Source organism: Taudactylus pleione, unplaced genomic scaffold, assembly GCF_031769625.1.
Source record: "Taudactylus pleione unplaced genomic scaffold, aTauple2 ptg000526l, whole genome shotgun sequence".
In the NCBI taxonomy this organism is placed as follows: domain Eukaryota; kingdom Metazoa; phylum Chordata; class Amphibia; order Anura; family Myobatrachidae; genus Taudactylus; species Taudactylus pleione.
Window position 1 is genome coordinate 30,905 of NW_028284928.1, and position 21,551 is coordinate 52,455.

General features: G+C 51.2%; 1 protein-coding gene across 1 annotated transcript in view; it reads left to right on the top strand.

Annotated features, from left to right (window-relative positions):
• The window catches only part of ZNF319 (zinc finger protein 319), a 36,792-nt gene extending 15,838 nt beyond the window's left edge, over positions 1-20,954 (top strand). The window contains exon 2 of the mRNA XM_088450811.1: positions 18,658-20,954. Coding sequence (XP_088306937.1) covers positions 18,778-20,457 — 1,680 coding nt within the window. The 5' untranslated portion in view covers positions 18,658-18,777 and the 3' untranslated portion in view covers positions 20,458-20,954. The remainder of the gene's footprint in view (positions 1-18,657) is intronic.
• Positions 20,955-21,551: the final 597 nt, after the last annotated feature.

The window sequence follows — 21,551 nt, forward strand, 5'->3', positions numbered from 1 at the left end:
TGTAGCTATGAGGGGATATATGTGTCTTATTCAGCAGTCACCTTAGTACAGGTGTCACCGGTATCACCATCCCTGCACAGGTCAGGCTTAGTCTGACTGTAGCTTTGTGGGGATATATGTGTCTTATTCAGCAGTCACCTTAGTACAGGTATCACCGGTATCATCGGTCCCGGCACAGGTCTGGCTTAGTCTGGCTGTAGCTATGATGAGATATATGTGTCTTATTCAGCAGTCCCCTTAGTGCCGGTGCCACCGGTCCCGGCACAGATCTGGTTTAGTCCGTTTATAGCTATGAGGGGATATATGTGTCTTATTTAGCAGTCACCTTAGTACAGGTGTCACCGGTATCACCGGTCCCGGCACAGATCTGGCTTAGTCTGGCTGTAGCTATGAGGGGATATATGTGTCTTATTCAGCAGTCCCCTTAGTACAGGGGTCACCGGTATCACCGGTCCCGGCACAGGTCTGGCTTAGTCTGGCTGTAGGTATGAGGGGATATATGTGTCTTATTCAGCAGTCACCTTAGTACAGGTGTCGCCAGTATCACCAGTCCCGGCACAGGTCTGGCTTAGTCTGGCTGTAGCTATGAGGGGATATATGTGTCTTATTCAACAGTCACCTTAGTACAGGTGTCACCGGTATCACAGGTCTGGCTTAGTCTGGCTGTAGCTATGAGGGCATATATGTGTCTTATTCAGCAGTCACCTTAGTACAGGTATCACCGGTCTTGGCACAGGTCTTGCTTAGTCTGGCTGTAGCTATGAGGAGATATGTGTCTTATTTAGCAGTCACCTTAGTACATGTGTCACCGGTATCACCGGTCCCGGCACAGGTCTGGCTTAGTCTGGCTGTATCTATGAGGGGATATATGTGTCTTATTCAGCAGTCACCTTAGTACAGGTATCACCGTTCCCGGCACAGGTCTGGCTTAGTCTGGCTGTAGCTATGAGGGGATATATGTGTCTTATTCAGCAGTCACCTTAGTACAGGTGTCTCCGGTCTCGGCACAGGTCTGGCTTAGTCTGGCTGTAACTATGAGGGGATATATGTGTCTTACTCAGCAGTCACCTTAGTACAGGTGTCACCGGTATCATCGGTCCCGGCACAGGTCTGGCTGTAGCTATGAGGGGATATATGTGTCTTATTCAGCAGTCACCTTAGTACAGGTGTCACCGGTATCACAGGTCCCGGCACAGATCTGGCTTAGTCTGGCTGTAGCTATGAGGGGATATATGTGTCTTATTCAGCAGTCACCTTAGTACATGTGTCACCGGTATCACCGGTCCCGGCACAGGTCTGGCTTAGTCTGGCTGTAGCTATGAGGGGATATATGTGTCTTATTCAGCAGTCACGTTAGTACAGGTGTCACCGGTATCACCGGTCCCGGCACAGGTCTGGCTTAGTCTGGCTGTAGCTATGAGCGGATATATGTGTCTTATTCAGCAGTCACCTTAGTACATGTGTCACCGGTATCACAGGTCCCGGCACAGGTCCGGCTTAGTCTGGCTGTAGCTATGAGCGGATATATGTGTCTTATTCAGCAGTCACCTTAGTACAAGTGTCACCGGTATCAACGGTCCCGGCACAGGTCTGGCTGTAGCTATGAGGGGATATATGTGTCTTACTCAGCAGTCACCTTAGTACAGGTGTCACCGGTCCCGGCACAGATCTGGCTTAGTCTGCCTGTAGCTATGAGGGAATATATGTGTCTTATACCACAGTCACCTTAGTAGAGGTGTCACCGGTATCACAGGTCCCGGCACAGGTCTGGCTTAGTCTGGCTGAAGCTATGAGGGGATATATGTGTCTTATTCAGCAGTCACCTTAGTACAGGTGTCACCGGTATCACCGGTCCCGGCACAGGTCTGGCTTAGTCTGGCTGTAGCTATGAGGGGATATATGTGTCTTATTCAGCAGTCATCTTAGTACAGGTGTCACAGGTCCCGGCACAGGTCTGGCTTAGTCTGGCTGTAGCTATGAGGGGATATATGTGTCTTATTCAGCAGTCACCTTATTACAGGTGTCACCGGTATCACCGGTCCCTGCACAGGTCTGGCTTAGTCTGGCTGTAGCTATGAGGGGATATATGTGTCTTATTCAGCAGTCACCTTAGTACAGGTGTCACCGGTATCACCGGTCCCGGCACAGGTCTGGCTTAGTGTGGCTGTAGCTATGAGGGGATATATGTGTCTTATTCAGCAGTCACCTTAGTACAGGTATCACCGGTATCACAGGTCCTGGCACAGATCTGGCTTAGTCTGGCTGTAGCTATGAGGGGATATATGTGTCTTATTCTGCAGTCACCTTAGTACAGGTGTCACCGGTATCACCGCTCCCGGCACAGGTCTGGCTTAGTCTGGCTGTAGCTATGAGGGGATATATGTCTTATTCAGCAGTCACCTTAGTACAGGTATCACCGGTCCCGGCACAGATCTGGCTTAGTCTGGCTGTAGCTATGAGGGGATATATGTGTCTTATTCAGCAGTCCCCTTAGTACAGGGGTCACCGGTATCACCGGTCCCGGCACAGGTCTGGCTTAGTCTGGCTGTAGCTATGAGGGGATATATGTGTCTTATTCAGCAGTCCCCTTAGTACAGGGGTCACCGGTTTCACCGGTCCCGGCACAGGTCTGGCTGTAGCTATGAGGGGATATATGTGTCTTATTCAGCAGTCACCTTAGTACAGGGGTCACCGGTATCACCAGTCCCGGCACAGGTCTGGCTTAGTCTGGCTGTAGCTATGAGGGGATATATGTGTCTTATTCAGCAGTCACCTTAGTACAGGTGTCACCGGTATCACCGGTCCCGGCACAGGTCTGGCTTAGTCTGGCTATAGCTATGAGGGGATATATGTGTCTTATTCAGCAGTCCCCTTAGTACAGGTGTCACCGGTATCACCGGTCCCGGCACAGGTCTGGCTTAGTCTGGCTGTAGGTATGAGGGGATATATGTGTCTTATTCAGCAGTCCCCTTAGTACAGGTGTCACCGGTATCACCGGTCCCGGCACAGGTCTGGCTTAGTCTGGCTGTAGCTATGAGGGGATATATGTGTCTTATTCAGCAGTCACCTTAGTACAGGTGTCACCGGTATCACCGGTCCCGGCACAGGTCTGGCTTATTCTGGCTGTAGCTATGAGGGGATATATGTGTCTTATTCAGCAGTCACATTAGTACAGGTGTCACTGGTATCTCAGGTCCCGGCACAGGTCTGGCTTAGTCTGGCTGTAGCTATGAGGGGATTTATGTGTCTTATTCAGCAGTCACCTTAGTACAGGGGTCACCGGTATCACCGGTCCCTGCACAGGTCTGGCTTAGTCTGGCTGTAGCTATGAGGGGATATATGTGTCTTATTCAGCAGTCACCTTAGTACAGGGGTCACCGATATCACCGGTCCCGGCACAGGTCTGGCTTAGTCTGGCTGTAGCTATGAGGGGATATATGTGTCTTATTCAGCAGTCACCTTAGTACAGGTGTCACCGGTATCACCAGTCCCGGCACAGGTCTGGCTTAGTCTGGCTGTAGCTATGAGGGGATATATGTGTCTTATTCAGCAGTCACCTTAGTACAGGTGTCACCGGTATCACCATCCCTGCACAGGTCAGGCTTAGTCTGACTGTAGCTTTGTGGGGATATATGTGTCTTATTCAGCAGTCACCTTAGTACAGGTATCACCGGTATCATCGGTCCCGGCACAGGTCTGGCTTAGTCTGGCTGTAGCTATGATGAGATATATGTGTCTTATTCAGCAGTCCCCTTAGTACAGGTGTCTCCGGTCTCGGCACAGGTCTGGCTTAGTCTGGCTGTAGCTATGAGGGGATATATGTGTCTTACTCAGTAGTCACCTTAGTACAGGTGTCACTGGTATCATCGGTCCCGGCACAGGTCTGGCTGTAGCTATGAGGGGATATATGTGTCTTATTCAGCAGTCACCTTAGTACAGGTGTCACCGGTATCACAGGTCCCGGCACAGATCTGGCTTAGTCTGGCTGTAGCTATGAGGGGATATATGTGTCTTATTCAGCAGTCACCTTAGTACATGTGTCACCGGTATCACCGGTCCCGGCACAGGTCTGGCTTAGTCTGGCTGTAGCTATGAGGGGATATATGTGTCTTATTCAGCAGTCACGTTAGTACAGGTGTCACCGGTATCACCGGTCCCGGCACAGGTCTGGCTTAGTCTGGCTGTAGCTATGAGCGGATATATGTGTCTTATTCAGCAGTCACCTTAGTACATGTGTCACCGGTATCACAGGTCCCGGCACAGGTCCGGCTTAGTCTGGCTGTAGCTATGAGCGGATATATGTGTCTTATTCCGCAGTCACCTTAGTACAAGTGTCACCGGTATCAACGGTCCCGGCACAGGTCTGGCTGTAGCTATGAGGGGATATATGTGTCTTACTCAGCAGTCACCTTAGTACAGGTGTCACCGGTATCACCGGTCCCGGCACAGGTCTGGCTTAGTCTGGCTGTAGCTATGAGGGGATATATGTGTCTTATTCAGCAGTCACCTTAGTACAGGTGTCACTGGTCCCGGCACAGATCTGGCTTAGTCTGCCTGTAGCTATGAGGGAATATATGTGTCTTATACCGCAGTCACCTTAGTAGAGGTGTCACCGGTATCACAGGTCCCAGCACAGGTCTGGCTTAGTCTGGCTGAAGCTATGAGGGGATATATGTGTCTTATTCAGCAGTCACCTTAGTACAGGTGTCACCGGTATCACCGGTCCCGGCACAGATCTGGCTTAGTCTGGCTGTAGCTATGAGGAGATATATGTGTCTTATTCAGCAGTCATCTTAGTACAGGTGTCACAGGTCCCGGCACAGGTCTGGCTTAGTCTGGCTGTAGCTATGAGGGGATATATGTGTCTTATTCAGCAGTCACCTTATTACAGGTGTCACCGGTATCACCGGTCCCTGCACAGGTCTGGCTTAGTCTGGCTGTAGCTATGAGGGGATATATGTGTCTTATTCAGCAGTCACCTTAGTACAGGTGTCACCGGTATCACCGGTCCCGGCACAGGTCTGGCTTAGTCTGGCTGTAGCTATGAGGGGATATATGTCTTATTCAGCAGTCACCTTAGTACAGGTATCACCGGTCCCGGCACAGATCTGGCTTAGTCTGGCTGTAGCTATGAGGGGATATATGTGTCTTATTCAGCAGTCACCTTAGTACAGGGGTCACCGGTATCACAGGTCCCGGCTCAGGTCTGGCTTAGTCTGGCTGTAGCTATGAGTGGATATATGTGTCTTATTCAGCAGTCACCTTAGTACAGGTATCACCGGTCCCGGCACAGGTCTGGCTTAGTCTGGCTGTAGCTATGAGGGGATATATGTGTCTTATTCAGCAGTCCCCTTAGTACAGGGGTCACCGGTTTCACCGGTCCCGGCACAGGTCTGGCTGTAGCTATGAGGGGATATATGTGTCTTATTCAGCAGTCCCCTTAGTACAGGTGTCACCGGTATCACCGGTCCCGGCACAGGTCTGGCTTAGTCTGGCTGTAGGTATGAGGGGATATATGTGTCTTATTCAGCAGTCCCCTTAGTACAGGTGTCACCGGTATCACCGGTCCCGGCACAGGTCTGGCTTAGTCTGGCTGTAGCTATGAGGGGATATATGTCTCTTATTCAGCAGTCACCTTAGTACAGGTGTCACCGGTATCACCGGTCCCGGCACAGGTCTGGCTTAGTCTGGCTGTAGCTATGAGGGGATATATGTGTCTTATTCAGCAGTCACATTAGTACAGGTGTCACTGGTATCACAGGTCCCGGCACAGGTCTGGCTTAGTCTGGCTGTAGCTATGAGGGGATATATGTGTCTTATTCAGCAGTCACCTTAGTACAGGGGTCACCGGTATCACCGGTCCCTGCACAGGTCTGGCTTAGTCTGGCTGTAGCTATGAGGGGATATATGTGTCTTATTCAGCAGTCACCTTAGTACAGGGGTCACCGGTATCACCGGTCCCGGCACAGGTCTGGCTTAGTCTGGCTGTAGCTATGAGGGGATATATGTGTCTTATTCAGCAGTCACCTTAGTACAGGTGTCACCGGTATCACCAGTCTCGGCACAGGTCTGGCTTAGTCTGGCTGTAGCTATGAGGGGATATATGTGTCTTATTCAGCAGTCACCTTAGTACAGGTGTCACCGGTAACACCATCCCTGCACAGGTCAGGCTTAGTCTGACTGTAGCTTTGTGGGGATATATGTGTCTTATTCAGCAGTCACCTTAGTACAGGTATCACCGGTATCATCGGTCCCGGCACAGGTCTGGCTTAGTCTGGCTGTAGCTATGATGAGATATATGTGTCTTATTCAGCAGTCCCCTTAGTGCCGGTGCCACCGGTCCCGGCACAGATCTGGTTTAGTCCGTTTATAGCTATGAGGGGATATATGTGTCTTATTCAGCAGTCCCCTTAGTACAGGTGTCACCGGTATCACCGGTCCCGGCACAGGTCTGGCTTAGTCTGGCTGTAGGTATGAGGGGATATATGTGTCTTATTCAGCAGTCCCCTTAGTACAGGTGTCACCGGTATCACCGGTCCCGGCACAGGTCTGGCTTAGTCTGGCTGTAGCTATGAGGGGATATATGTGTCTTATTCAGCAGTCACCTTAGTACAGGTGTCACCGGTATCACCGGTCCCGGCACAGGTCTGGCTTATTCTGGCTGTAGCTATGAGGGGATATATGTGTCTTATTCAGCAGTCACATTAGTACAGGTGTCACTGGTATCTCAGGTCCCGGCACAGGTCTGGCTTAGTCTGGCTGTAGCTATGAGGGGATTTATGTGTCTTATTCAGCAGTCACCTTAGTACAGGGGTCACCGGTATCACCGGTCCCTGCACAGGTCTGGCTTAGTCTGGCTGTAGCTATGAGGGGATATATGTGTCTTATTCAGCAGTCACCTTAGTACAGGGGTCACCGGTATCACCGGTCCCGGCACAGGTCTGGCTTAGTCTGGCTGTAGCTATGAGGGGATATATGTGTCTTATTCAGCAGTCACCTTAGTACAGGTGTCACCGGTATCACCAGTCCCGGCACAGGTCTGGCTTAGTCTGGCTGTAGCTATGAGGGGATATATGTGTCTTATTCAGCAGTCACCTTAGTACAGGTGTCACCGGTATCACCATCCCTGCACAGGTCAGGCTTAGTCTGACTGTAGCTTTGTGGGGATATATGTGTCTTATTCAGCAGTCACCTTAGTACAGGTATCACCGGTATCATCGGTCCCGGCACAGGTCTGGCTTAGTCTGGCTGTAGCTATGATGAGATATATGTGTCTTATTCAGCAGTCCCCTTAGTACAGGTGTCTCCGGTCTCGGCACAGGTCTGGCTTAGTCTGGCTGTAGCTATGAGGGGATATATGTGTCTTACTCAGTAGTCACCTTAGTACAGGTGTCACTGGTATCATCGGTCCCGGCACAGGTCTGGCTGTAGCTATGAGGGGATATATGTGTCTTATTCAGCAGTCACCTTAGTACAGGTGTCACCGGTATCACAGGTCCCGGCACAGGTCCGGCTTAGTCTGGCTGTAGCTATGAGCGGATATATGTGTCTTATTCCGCAGTCACCTTAGTACAAGTGTCACCGGTATCAACGGTCCCGGCACAGGTCTGGCTGTAGCTATGAGGGGATATATGTGTCTTACTCAGCAGTCACCTTAGTACAGGTGTCACCGGTATCACCGGTCCCGGCACAGGTCTGGCTTAGTCTGGCTGTAGCTATGAGGGGATATATGTGTCTTATTCAGCAGTCACCTTAGTACAGGTGTCACTGGTCCCGGCACAGATCTGGTTTAGTCTGCCTGTAGCTATGAGGGAATATATGTGTCTTATACCGCAGTCACCTTAGTAGAGGTGTCACCGGTATCACAGGTCCCAGCACAGGTCTGGCTTAGTCTGGCTGAAGCTATGAGGGGATATATGTGTCTTATTCAGCAGTCACCTTAGTACAGGTGTCACCGGTATCACCGGTCCCGGCACAGATCTGGCTTAGTCTGGCTGTAGCTATGAGGAGATATATGTGTCTTATTCAGCAGTCATCTTAGTACAGGTGTCACAGGTCCCGGCACAGGTCTGGCTTAGTCTGGCTGTAGCTATGAGGGGATATATGTGTCTTATTCAGCAGTCACCTTATTACAGGTGTCACCGGTATCACCGGTCCCTGCACAGGTCTGGCTTAGTCTGGCTGTAGCTATGAGGGGATATATGTGTCTTATTCAGCAGTCACCTTAGTACAGGTGTCACCGGTATCACCGGTCCCGGCACAGGTCTGGCTTAGTCTGGCTGTAGCTATGAGGGGATATATGTCTTATTCAGCAGTCACCTTAGTACAGGTATCACCGGTCCCGGCACAGATCTGGCTTAGTCTGGCTGTAGCTATGAGGGGATATATGTGTCTTATTCAGCAGTCCCCTTAGTACAGGGGTCACCGGTATCACCGGTCCCGGCACAGGTCTGGCTGTAGCTATGAGGGGATATATGTGTCTTATTCAGCAGTCACCTTAGTACAGGGGTCATCGGTATCACCGGTCCCGGCACAGGTCTGGCTTAGTCTGGCTGTAGCTATGAGTGGATATATGTGTCTTATTCAGCAGTCACCTTAGTACAGGGGTCACCGGTATCACAGGTCCCGGCTCAGGTCTGGCTTAGTCTGGCTGTAGCTATGAGTGGATATATGTGTCTTATTCAGCAGTCACCTTAGTACAGGTATCACCGGTCCCGGCACAGGTCTGGCTTAGTCTGGCTGTAGCTATGAGGGGATATATGTGTCTTATTCAGCAGTCCCCTTAGTACAGGGGTCACCGGTTTCACCGGTCCCGGCACAGGTCTGGCTGTAGCTATGAGGGGATATATGTGTCTTATTCAGCAGTCCCCTTAGTACAGGTGTCACCGGTATCACCGGTCCCGGCACAGGTCTGGCTTAGTCTGGCTGTAGGTATGAGGGGATATATGTGTCTTATTCAGCAGTCCCCTTAGTACAGGTGTCACCGGTATCACCGGTCCCGGCACAGGTCTGGCTTAGTCTGGCTGTAGCTATGAGGGGATATATGTCTCTTATTCAGCAGTCACCTTAGTACAGGTGTCACCGGTATCACCGGTCCCGGCACAGGTCTGGCTTAGTCTGGCTGTAGCTATGAGGGGATATATGTGTCTTATTCAGCAGTCACATTAGTACAGGTGTCACTGGTATCACAGGTCCCGGCACAGGTCTGGCTTAGTCTGGCTGTAGCTATGAGGGGATATATGTGTCTTATTCAGCAGTCACCTTAGTACAGGGGTCACCGGTATCACCGGTCCCTGCACAGGTCTGGCTTAGTCTGGCTGTAGCTATGAGGGGATATATGTGTCTTATTCAGCAGTCACCTTAGTACAGGGGTCACCGGTATCACCGGTCCCGGCACAGGTCTGGCTTAGTCTGGCTGTAGCTATGAGGGGATATATGTGTCTTATTCAGCAGTCACCTTAGTACAGGTGTCACCGGTATCACCAGTCTCGGCACAGGTCTGGCTTAGTCTGGCTGTAGCTATGAGGGGATATATGTGTCTTATTCAGCAGTCACCTTAGTACAGGTGTCACCGGTAACACCATCCCTGCACAGGTCAGGCTTAGTCTGACTGTAGCTTTGTGGGGATATATGTGTCTTATTCAGCAGTCACCTTAGTACAGGTATCACCGGTATCATCGGTCCCGGCACAGGTCTGGCTTAGTCTGGCTGTAGCTATGATGAGATATATGTGTCTTATTCAGCAGTCCCCTTAGTGCCGGTGCCACCGGTCCCGGCACAGATCTGGTTTAGTCCGTTTATAGCTATGAGGGGATATATGTGTCTTATTTAGCAGTCACCTTAGTACAGGTGTCACCGGTATCACCGGTCCCGGCACAGATCTGGCTTAGTCTGGCTGTAGCTATGAGGGGATATATGTGTCTTATTCAGCAGTCCCCTTAGTACAGGGGTCACCGGTATCACCGGTCCCGGCACAGGTCTGGCTTAGTCTGGCTGTAGCTATGAGGGGATATATGTGTCTTATTCAGCAGTCACCTTAGTACAGGTGTCACCAGTATCACCGGTCCCGGCACAGGTCTGGCTTAGTCTGGCTGTAGCTATGAGGGGATATATGTGTCTTATTCAACAGTCACCTTAGTACAGGTGTCACCGGTATCACAGGTCTGGCTTAGTCTGGCTGTAGCTATGAGGGCATATATGTGTCTTATTCAGCAGTCACCTTAGTACAGGTATCACCGGTATCACAGGTCCTGGCACAGATCTGGCTTAGTCTGGCTGTAGCTATGAGGGGATATATGTGTCTTATTCTGCAGTCACCTTAGTACAGGTGTCACCGGTATCACCGGTCCCGGCACAGGTCTGGCTTATTCTGGCTGTAGCTATGAGGGGATATATGTCTTATTCAGCAGTCACCTTAGTACAGGTATCACCGGTCCCGGCACAGATCTGGCTTAGTCTGGCTGTAGCTATGAGGGGATATATGTGTCTTATTCAGCAGTCACCTTAGTACAGGGGTCATCGGTATCACCGGTCCCGGCACAGGTCTGGCTTAGTCTGGCTGTAGCTATGAGTGGATATATGTGTCTTATTCAGCAGTCACCTTAGTACAGGGGTCACCGGTATCTCAGGTCCCGGCTCAGGTCTGGCTTAGTCTGGCTGTAGCTATGAGTGGATATATGTGTCTTATTCAGCAGTCACCTTAGTACAGGTATCACCGGTCCCGGCACAGGTCTGGCTTAGTCTGGCTGTAGCTATGAGGGGATATATGTGTCTTATTCAACAGTCCCCTTAGTACAGGTATCACCGGTCCCGGCACAGGTCTGGCTTAGTCTGGCTGTAGCTATGAGGGGATATATGTGTCGTATTCAGCAGTCACCTTAGTACAGGGGTCACCGGTATCACCGGTTCCGGCACAGGTCTGGCTTAGTCTGGCTGTAGCTATGAGGGGATATATGTGTCTGATTCAGCAGTCACCTTAGTACAGGTGTCACCGGTATCACCAGTCCCGGCACAGGTCTGGCTTAGTCTGGCTGTAGCTATGAGGGGATATATGTGTCTTATTCAGCAGTCACCTTAGTACAGGGGTCACCGGTATCACCGGTCCCGTCACAGATCTGGCTTAGTCTGGCTGTAGCTATGAGGGGATATATGTGTCTTATTCAGCAGTCACCTTAGTACAGGTGTCACCGGTATCACCGGTCCCGGCACAGATCTGGCTTAGTCTGGCTGTAGCTATGAGGGGATATATGTGTCTTATTCAGCAGTCACCTTAGTACAGGTATCACCGGTCCCGGCACAGATCTGGCTTAGTCTGGCTGTAGCTATGAGGAGATATGTGTCTTATTCAGCAGTCACCTTAGTACAGGTATCACCGGTCCCGGCACAGGTCTGGCTTAGTCTGGCTGTAGCTATGAGGGGATATATGTGTCTTATTCAGCAGTCCCCTTAGTACAGGTATCACCGGTCCCGGCACAGGTCTGGCTTAGTCTGGCTGTTGCTAAGAGGGGATATATGTGTCTTATTCAGCAGTCACCTTAGTACAGGGGTCACCGGTATCACCGGTTCCGGCACAGGTCTGGCTTAGTCTGGCTGTAGCTATGAGGGGATATATGTGTCTTATTCAGCAGTCACCTTAGTACAGGTGTCACCGGTATCACCAGTCCCGGCACAGGTCTGGTTTAGTCTGGCTGTAGCTATGAGGGGATATATGTGTCTTATTCAGCAGTCACCTTAGTACAGGTATCACCGGTCCCGGCACAGGTCTGGCTTAGTCTGGCTGTAGCTATGAGGGGATATATGTGTCTTATTCAGCAGTCACCTTAGTACAGGTGTCACCGGTATCACCGGTCCCGGCACAGATCTGGCTTAGTCTGGCTGTAGCTATGAGGGGATATATGTGTCTTATTCAGCAGTCACCTTAGTACAGGTATCACCGGTCCCGGCACAGATCTGGCTTAGTCTGGCTGTAGCTATGAGGGGATATATGTGTCTTATTCAGCAGTCACCTTAGTACAGGTGTCACAGGTCCCGGCACAGGTCTGGCTTAGTCTGGCTGAAGCTATGAGGGGATATATGTGTCTTATTCAGCAGTCACCTTAGTACATGTGTCACCGGTATCACAGGTCCCGGCACAGGTCTGGCTTAGTCTGGCTGTAGGTATGAGGGGATATATGTGTCTTATTCAGCAGTCACCTTAGTACATGTGTCACTGGTATCACCAGTCCCGGCACAGGTCTGGCTTAGTCTGGCTGTAGCTATGAGGGGATATATGTGTCTTATTCAGCAGTCACCTTAGTACAGGTGTCACCGGTATCACAGGTCCCGGCACAGGTCTGGCTTTAGTCTGGCTGTAGCTATGAGGGGATATATGTGTTTTATTCAGCAGTCACCTTATTACAGGGGTCACCGGTAACACCGGTCCCGGCACAGGTCTGGCTTAGTCTGGCTGAAGCTATGAGGGGATATATGTGTCTTATTCAGCAGTCACCTTAGTACAGGTATCACCGGTATCACCGGTCCCGGCACAGGTCTGGCTGTAGCTATGAGGGGATATATGTGTCTTATTCAATAGTCACCTTAGTACAGGTTTCACAGGTCCCGGCACAGATCTGGCTTAGTCTGGCTGTAGCTATGAGTGGATATATGTGTCTTATTCAGCAGTCACCTTAGTACAGGTGTCACCGGTATCACCGGTCCCGGCACAGGTCTGGCTTAGTCTGGCTGTAGCTATGAGGGGATATATGTGTCTTATTCAGCAGTCACCTTAGTACAGGTGTCACCGGTATCACCAGTCTCGGCACAGGTCTGGCTTAGTCTGGCTGTAGCTATGAGGGGATATATGTGTCTTATTCAGCAGTCACCTTAGTACAGGTGTCACCGGTAACACCATCCCTGCACAGGTCAGGCTTAGTCTGACTGTAGCTTTGTGGGGATATATGTGTCTTATTCAGCAGTCACCTTAGTACAGGTATCACCGGTATCATCGGTCCCGGCACAGGTCTGGCTTAGTCTGGCTGTAGCTATGATGAGATATATGTGTCTTATTCAGCAGTCCCCTTAGTGCCGGTGCCACCGGTCCCGGCACAGATCTGGTTTAGTCCGTTTATAGCTATGAGGGGATATATGTGTCTTATTTAGCAGTCACCTTAGTACAGGTGTCACCGGTATCACCGGTCCCGGCACAGATCTGGCTTAGTCTGGCTGTAGCTATGAGGGGATATATGTGTCTTATTCAGCAGTCCCCTTAGTACAGGGGTCACCGGTATCACCGGTCCCGGCACAGGTCTGGCTTAGTCTGGCTGTAGCTATGAGGGGATATATGTGTCTTATTCAGCAGTCACCTTAGTACAGGTGTCACCAGTATCACCGGTCCCGGCACAGGTCTTGCTTAGTCTGGCTGTAGCTATGAGGGGATATATGTGTCTTATTCAACAGTCACCTTAGTACAGGTGTCACCGGTATCACAGGTCTGGCTTAGTCTGGCTGTAGCTATGAGGGCATATATGTGTCTTATTCAGCAGTCACCTTAGTACAGGTATCACCGGTCTTGGCACAGGTCTTGCTTAGTCTGGCTGTAGCTATGAGGAGATATGTGTCTTATTTAGCAGTCACCTTAGTACATGTGTCACCGGTATCACCGGTCCCGGCACAGGTCTGGCTTAGTCTGGCTGTATCTATGAGGGGATATATGTGTCTTATTCAGCAGTCACCTTAGTACAGGTATCACCGGTATCACCGGTCCCGGCACAGGTCTGGCTTAGTCTGGCTGTAGCTATGAGGGGATATATGTGTCTTATTCAGCAGTCACCTTAGTACAGGTGTCTCCGGTCTCGGCACAGGTCTGGCTTAGTCTGGCTGTAGCTATGAGGGGATATATGTGTCTTACTCAGCAGTCACCTTAGTACAGGTGTCACCGGTATCAGCGGTCCCGGCACAGATCTGGCTGTAGCTATGAGGGGATATATGTGTCTTATTCAGCAGTCACCTTAGTACAGGTGTCACCGGTATCACAGGTCCCGGCACAGATCTGGCTTAGTCTGGCTGTAGCTATGAGGGGATATATGTGTCTTATTCAGCAGTCACCTTATTACAGGTGTCACCGGTATCACAGGTCCCGGCACAGGTCTGGCTTAGTCTGGCTGAAGCTATGAGGGGATATATGTGTCTTATTCAGCAGTCACCTTAGTACAGGTGTCACCGGTATCACCGGTCCCGGCACAGATCTGGCTTAGTCTGGCTGTAGCTATGAGGAGATATATGTGTCTTATTCAGCAGTCATCTTAGTACAGGTGTCACAGGTCCCGGCACAGGTCTGGCTTAGTCTGGCTGTAGCTATGAGGGGATATATGTGTCTTATTCAGCAGTCACCTTATTACAGGTGTCACCGGTATCACCGGTCCCTGCACAGGTCTGGCTTAGTCTGGCTGTAGCTATGAGGGGATATATGTGTCTTATTCAGCAGTCACCTTAGTACAGGTGTCACCGGTATCACCGGTCCCGGCACAGGTCTGGCTTAGTGTGGCTGTAGCTATGAGGGGATATATGTGTCTTATTCAGCAGTCACCTTAGTACAGGTATCACCGGTATCACAGGTCCTGGCACAGATCTGGCTTAGTCTGGCTGTAGCTATGAGGGGATATATGTGTCTTATTCTGCAGTCACCTTAGTACAGGTATCACCGGTCCCGGCACAGGTCTGGCTTATTCTGGCTGTAGCTATGAGGGGATATATGTCTTATTCAGCAGTCACCTTAGTACAGGTATCACCGGTCCCGGCACAGATCTGGCTTAGTCTGGCTGTAGCTATGAGGGGATATATGTGTCTTATTCAGCAGTCACCTTAGTACAGGGGTCATCGGTATCACCGGTCCCGGCACAGGTCTGGCTTAGTCTGGCTGTAGCTATGAGTGGATATATGTGTCTTATTCAGCAGTCACCTTAGTACAGGGGTCACCGGTATCTCAGGTCCCGGCTCAGGTCTGGCTTAGTCTGGCTGTAGCTATGAGTGGATATATGTGTCTTATTCAGCAGTCACCTTAGTACAGGTATCACCGGTCCCGGCACAGGTCTGGCTTAGTCTGGCTGTAGCTATGAGGGGATATATGTGTCTTATTCAACAGTCCCCTTAGTACAGGTATCACCGGTCCCGGCACAGGTCTGGCTTAGTCTGGCTGTAGCTATGAGGGGATATATGTGTCGTATTCAGCAGTCACCTTAGTACAGGGGTCACCGGTATCACCGGTTCCGGCACAGGTCTGGCTTAGTCTGGCTGTAGCTATGAGGGGATATATGTGTCTGATTCAGCAGTCACCTTAGTACAGGGGTCACCGGTATCACCGGTCCCGTCACAGATCTGGCTTAGTCTGGCTGTAGCTATGAGGGGATATATGTGTCTTATTCAGCAGTCACCTTAGTACAGGTGTCACCGGTATCACCGGTCCCGGCACAGATCTGGCTTAGTCTGGCTGTAGCTATGAGGGGATATATGTGTCTTATTCAGCAGTCACCTTAGTACAGGTATCACCGGTCCCGGCACAGATCTGGCTTAGTCTGGCTGTAGCTATGAGGAGATATGTGTCTTATTCAGCAGTCACCTTAGTACAGGTATCACCGGTCCCGGCACAGGTCTGGCTTAGTCTGGCTGTAGCTATGAGGGGATATATGTGTCTTATTCAGCAGTCCCCTTAGTACAGGTATCACCGGTCCCGGCACAGGTCTGGCTTAGTCTGGCTGTTGCTAAGAGGGGATATATGTGTCTTATTCAGCAGTCACCTTAGTACAGGGGTCACCGGTATCACCGGTTCCGGCACAGGTCTGGCTTAGTCTGGCTGTAGCTATGAGGGGATATATGTGTCTTATTCAGCAGTCACCTTAGTACAGGTGTCACCGGTATCACCAGTCCCGGCACAGGTCTGGCTTAGTCTGGCTGTAGCTATGAGGGGATATATGTGTCTTATTCAGCAGTCACCTTAGTACAGGTATCACCGGTCCCGGCACAGGTCTGGCTTAGTCTGGCTGTAGCTATGAGGGGATATATGTGTCTTATTCAGCAGTCACCTTAGTACAGGTGTCACCGGTATCACCGGTCCCGGCACAGATCTGGCTTAGTCTGGCTGTAGCTATGAGGGGATATATGTGTCTTATTCAGCAGTCACCTTAGTACAGGTATCACCGGTCCCGGCACAGATCTGGCTTAGTCTGGCTGTAGCTATGAGGGGATATATGTGTCTTATTCAGCAGTCACCTTAGTACAGGTGTCACAGGTCCCGGCACAGGTCTGGCTTAGTCTGGCTGAAGCTATGAGGGGATATATGTGTCTTATTCAGCAGTCACCTTAGTACAGGTGTCACCGGTATCACAGGTCCCGGCACAGGTCTGGCTTAGTCTGGCTGTAGGTATGAGGGGATATATGTGTCTTATTCAGCAGTCACCTTAGTACATGTGTCACTGGTATCACCATTACCGGCACAGGTCTGGCTTAGTCTGGCTGTAGCTATGAGGGGATATATGTGTCTTATTCAGCAGTCACCTTAGTACAGGTGTCACCGGTATCACAGGTCCCGGCACAGGTCTGGCTTTAGTCTGGCTGTAGCTATGAGGGGATATATGTGTTTTATTCAGCAGTCACCTTATTACAGGGGTCACCGGTAACACCGGTCCCGGCACAGGTCTGGCTTAGTCTGGCTGAAGCTATGAGGGGATATATGTGTCTTATTCAGCAGTCACCTTAGTACAGGTATCACCGGTCCCGGCACAGGTCTGGCTGTAGCTATGAGGGGATATATATGTCTTATTCAATAGTCACCTTAGTACAGGTATCACAGGTCCCGGCACAGATCTGGCTTAGTCTGGCTGTAGCTATGAGTGGATATATGTGTCTTATTCAGCAGTCACCTTAGTACAGGTGTCACCGGTATCACCGGTCCCGGCACAGGTCTGGCTTAGTCTGGCTGTAGCTATGAGGGGATATATGTGTCTTATTCAGCAGTCACCTTAGTACAGGTGTCACCGGTATCACCGGTCCCGGCACAGGTCTGGCTTAGTCTGGCTGTAGCTATGAGTGGATATATGTGTCTTATTCAGCAGTCACCTTAGTACAGGGGTCACCGGTATCACCAGTCCCGGCACAGATCTGGCTTAGTCTGGCTGTAGCTATGAGGGGATATATGTGTCTTATTCAGCAGTCACCTTAGTACAGGTATCACCGGTCCCGGCACAGGTCTGGCTTAGCCTGGCTGTAGCTATGAGGGGATATATGTGTCTTATTCAGCAGTCACCTTAGTACAGGTGTCACCGGTATCACCGGTCCCGGCACAGGTCTTGCTTAGTCTGGCTGTAGCTATGAGGGGAATATATGTATCTTATTCAGCAGTCCCCTTAGTACAGGGGTCACCGGTATCACCGGTCCCGGCACAGGTCTGGCTTAGTCTGGCTGTAGGTATGAGGGGATATATGTGTCTTATTCAGCAGTCACCTTAGTACAGGTATCACCGGTCCCGGCACAGGTCTGGCTTAGTGTGGCTGTAGCTATGAGGGGATATATATGTCTTATTCAGCAGTCACCTTAGTACAGGTATCACCGGTCCCGGCACAGGTCTGGCTTAGTCTGGCTGTAGCTATGAGGGGATATATGTGTCTTATTCAGCAGTCACCTTAGTACAGGTGTCACCGGTATCACCTGTCCCGGCACAGGTCTGGCTTAGTCTGGCTGTAGCTATGAGGGGATATATGTCTTATTCAGCAGTCACCTTAGTACAGGTATCACCGGTCCCGGCACAGGTCTTGCTTAGTCTGGCTGTAGCTATGAGGGGATATATGTGTCTTATTCAGCAGTCACCTTAGTACAGGTATCACCGGTCCCGGCACATGTCTGGCTTAGTCTGACTGTAGCTATGAGGCGATATATGTGTCTTATTCAGCAGTCACCTTAGTACAGGGGTCACCGGTATCACCGGTCCCGGCACAGGTCTGGCTTAGCCTGGCTGTAGCTATGAGGGGATATAGGTGTCACCTTATTACGATATATGGGTACACATTGGTGGATTGTTGATTGGTGAAATCTGGGAATAACTCAGAATAGTGTATTTTTGGTAACAGATCTGCCAATCACGAGAGTCGTCATTTTACTAGTCTGCAAATTCGGCTTATCGTTAACGTACTCTAGCAAAGTATAGTCCCAATTGGTCGGTGAACTCCAACATGTTAAGGGGCCATATCAGCAATGAATTGGAGCAATTGCCCATTTTGCAGATGATGGTGTAAAAATACCGGCAATGTTTGGGGTTCACCAATTGCCGATTCCAACAAAAAAGTGATCGGAATTAATCGGCGTAATTTCCATATATGAATCTGTAATTAGGAATATAGAGGTTTATGTCACCGTGTGTAGATGGCTCCTGATAACAGGCTTATCTCTGCCCCGTATACATTACTGGTCACACGGATGTTAGTATAATCGTGGTCTCAGTGCGGGGTACCGTGTCCCTGAGTGTATGCTATATACTGTATATAATGTGTATAATATGTCACACGGATGTTAGTATAATCGTGGTCTCAGCGCGGGGTACCGTGTCACACAATGTATGCTATATACTGTATATAATGTGTATAATATATAATTGCGCCCTGATGAAGCCACTTACACTCTCTCTCTTCCCAGGTATCCTGTGGGTGATGCAGTGACTTTCTGTGCAGGGTCTTAGCCCCCGAATCACTGTCCTCCTGGATCGGACATTGAGACACCAGAACCCCTGGGGCCTTCGGTTTCCTTTGCCCCAGCATGTCAGAGGGCTGGCCCCCCGCACAGGCCCCCCCTCCCTCGTTACAGCCCTCCCAGCAGCAGGCACCTCAGCATCCCATTGCCCTCGGGGAGCACCCAAACCCAGGCTCTGCCGACAACCCGTTGGGCTGTGCCGTCTACGGAATTCTGCTGCAACCGGATCTTGGGGTACAGCACCCTCCCTTACCACCCGGCGAGCCTCTGCACAAATGTGGCTTGTGTGGGCATGACCTCTCTCACCTGACCAACCCGCAGGATCACCAGTGCATGCCCTCCGTGAATCAGGACCGCTCCTTCCAATGCACCCAGTGTCTGAAGATCTTTCACCAGGCGACCGAGCTGCTGGAGCACCAGTGCGCACAAGTGGAGCAAAAACCTTTTGTTTGTGGTGTCTGCAAAATGGGCTTTTCTCTCCTGACCTCCCTTGCCCAGCACCACAACGCCCACAACGAGAGCTCCCTAAAATGCACTATCTGTGAGAAAACGTATAAACCTCCTGATGCAGACCGGGCCTGTTTGCCCACCGCGCCCCCTCCCCTACCTGCCCCTGTCCAGTCAGCGCACGATTCGCAGGACAGACCCTTCAGCTGCACCCTGTGCCACAAACCATTCAAACACCTGTCAGAATTATCTCGTCACGAGCGCGTTCACACCGGGGAGAAGCCGTACAAGTGCACGCTGTGCGACAAGAGCTTCAGCCAGTCCTCGCACCTCGTACACCACAAGCGCACACACAGCTCCGAGCGCCCCTACAAGTGCACGGTGTGTGAGAAGAGCTTTAAGCATCGTTCCCACCTCCTGCGGCACATGTACGCCCACGCCGGCGAGCAGCTCTTCCAGTGCCAGACATGCCAGCTGCGATTCAAGGAATCCTCCCAGTTACTGCAGCACCCGTGCACGCCGGCGGGAGAGCGACCCTTCCGCTGCAGCGCCTGTCAGAAGACTTTTCGCCGCCCGTCTGATCTCAGACAGCACGAGCGGACGCACAGCGAGGAGCGCCCCTTCCACTGCGACCTGTGTCAGATGAGCTTCAAGCAGCAGTACGCGCTCATGAGACACCGGCGCACGCACAAAACGGACGACCCCAACAACTGCACTCTGTGCGAGAAGGGCCTGGTGTACAATCCGCATGGGGCGGAGAGCGTATTTAAATGCAATGCTTGCCAGCGGGGCTTCAACCAGTCGCAGGAGTTGCTGCGGCACAAGTGTGGACAGAACAGCGCAGAGCGTCCCTTCCAGTGCAGCGTGTGTCACAAGACGTACAAGCGTTCCTCTGCCCTCCAGAAACACCAGGCCGCACACTGCTCCGAGAAGCCGCTGCGATGTACGGCGTGCGAACGACGCTTCTTTTCCTCTTCGGAGTTCGTACAGCATCGCTGTGACCCAGCCAGGGACAAACCCCTCAAGTGCCCGGACTGTGAGAAACGTTTCAAATATGCATCGGACCTTCAGAGACACCGACGGGTGCACACGGGCGAGAAGCCCTACAAGTGCCTGTCATGTGACAAAAGCTTTAAGCAGCGAGAACACCTGAACAAACACCAAAGTGTCCACAGCCGAGAGCAGCAGTACAAGTGTTTGTGGTGCGGGGAGAGGTTCCAGGAGCTGGGGCAGCTGCAGGAACATAGCGCCCAGCACACAGCGGACGGGGCCTTCCAGGTGGCTGCCTGTCTGCCCTGAGTGCACTGTGATCGTTATCATGCCACCCGGGGGTACAGGGGGAGGTGCCACAGTGTATGTAATGTGCAGTATAATGCTCCTCACCCCTCACTGTAATAAGCTGGCAGACTTGGGGCAGAACTAGACATTAACCATGAACATCCTTGTACTGATTCCCTTATTACTGGTCCTACTCTGAGCAAACTCTGATGTTTCATTCTCAGACCCACATCCCACAGTATAATTGCCCCCCATACATTATGCCAACATAGTGACCCCACATGGTATATCACAAGGCTTACACTAAGGTTTATTGTACAATACAGCCTTCATTCTCTGGTGGCTAGAGCACACTGCAGCTGCTGTTCTCTGGTGGCTAGTGCACACTGCAGCTGCTGTTCTCTGGTGGCTAGTGCACACTGCAGCTGCTGTTCTCTGGTGGCTAGTGCACACTGCAGCTGCTGTTCTCTGGTGGCTAGTGCACAGTGCAGCTGCTGTTCTCTGGTGGCTAGTGCACAGTGCTGCTGCTGTTCTCTGGTGGCTAGTGCACAGTGCAGCTGCTGTTCTCTGGTGGCTAGTGCACAGTGCAGCTGCTGTTCTCTGGTGGCTAGTGCACACTGCAGCTGCTGTTCTCTGGTGGCTAGTGCACACTGCAGCTGCTGTTCTCTGGTGGCTAGTGCACAGTGCAGCTGCTGTTCTCTGGTGGCTAGGGGACAATGCAGCTGCTGTTCTCTGGTGGCTAGTGCACAGTGCAGCTGCTGTTCTCTGGTGGCTAGTGCACACTGCAGCTGCTGTTCTCTGGTGGCTAGTGCACAGTGCAACTGTTGTTCTCTGGTGGCTAGTGCACACTGCAGCTGTTGTTCTCTGGTGGCTAGTGCACAGTGCAGCTGCTGTTCTCTGGTGGCTAGTGCACAGTGCAGTTGCTGTTCTCTGGTGGCTAGGGGACAATGCAGCTGCTGTTCTTTGGTGGCTAGGGGACAATGCAGCTGCTGTTCTCTGGTGGCTAGTGCACACTGCAGCTGCTGTTTTCTGGTGGCTAGTGCACAGTGCAGCTGTTGTTCTCTGGTGGCTAGTGCACAGTGCAGCTGCTGTTCTCTGGTGGCTAGTGCACAGCG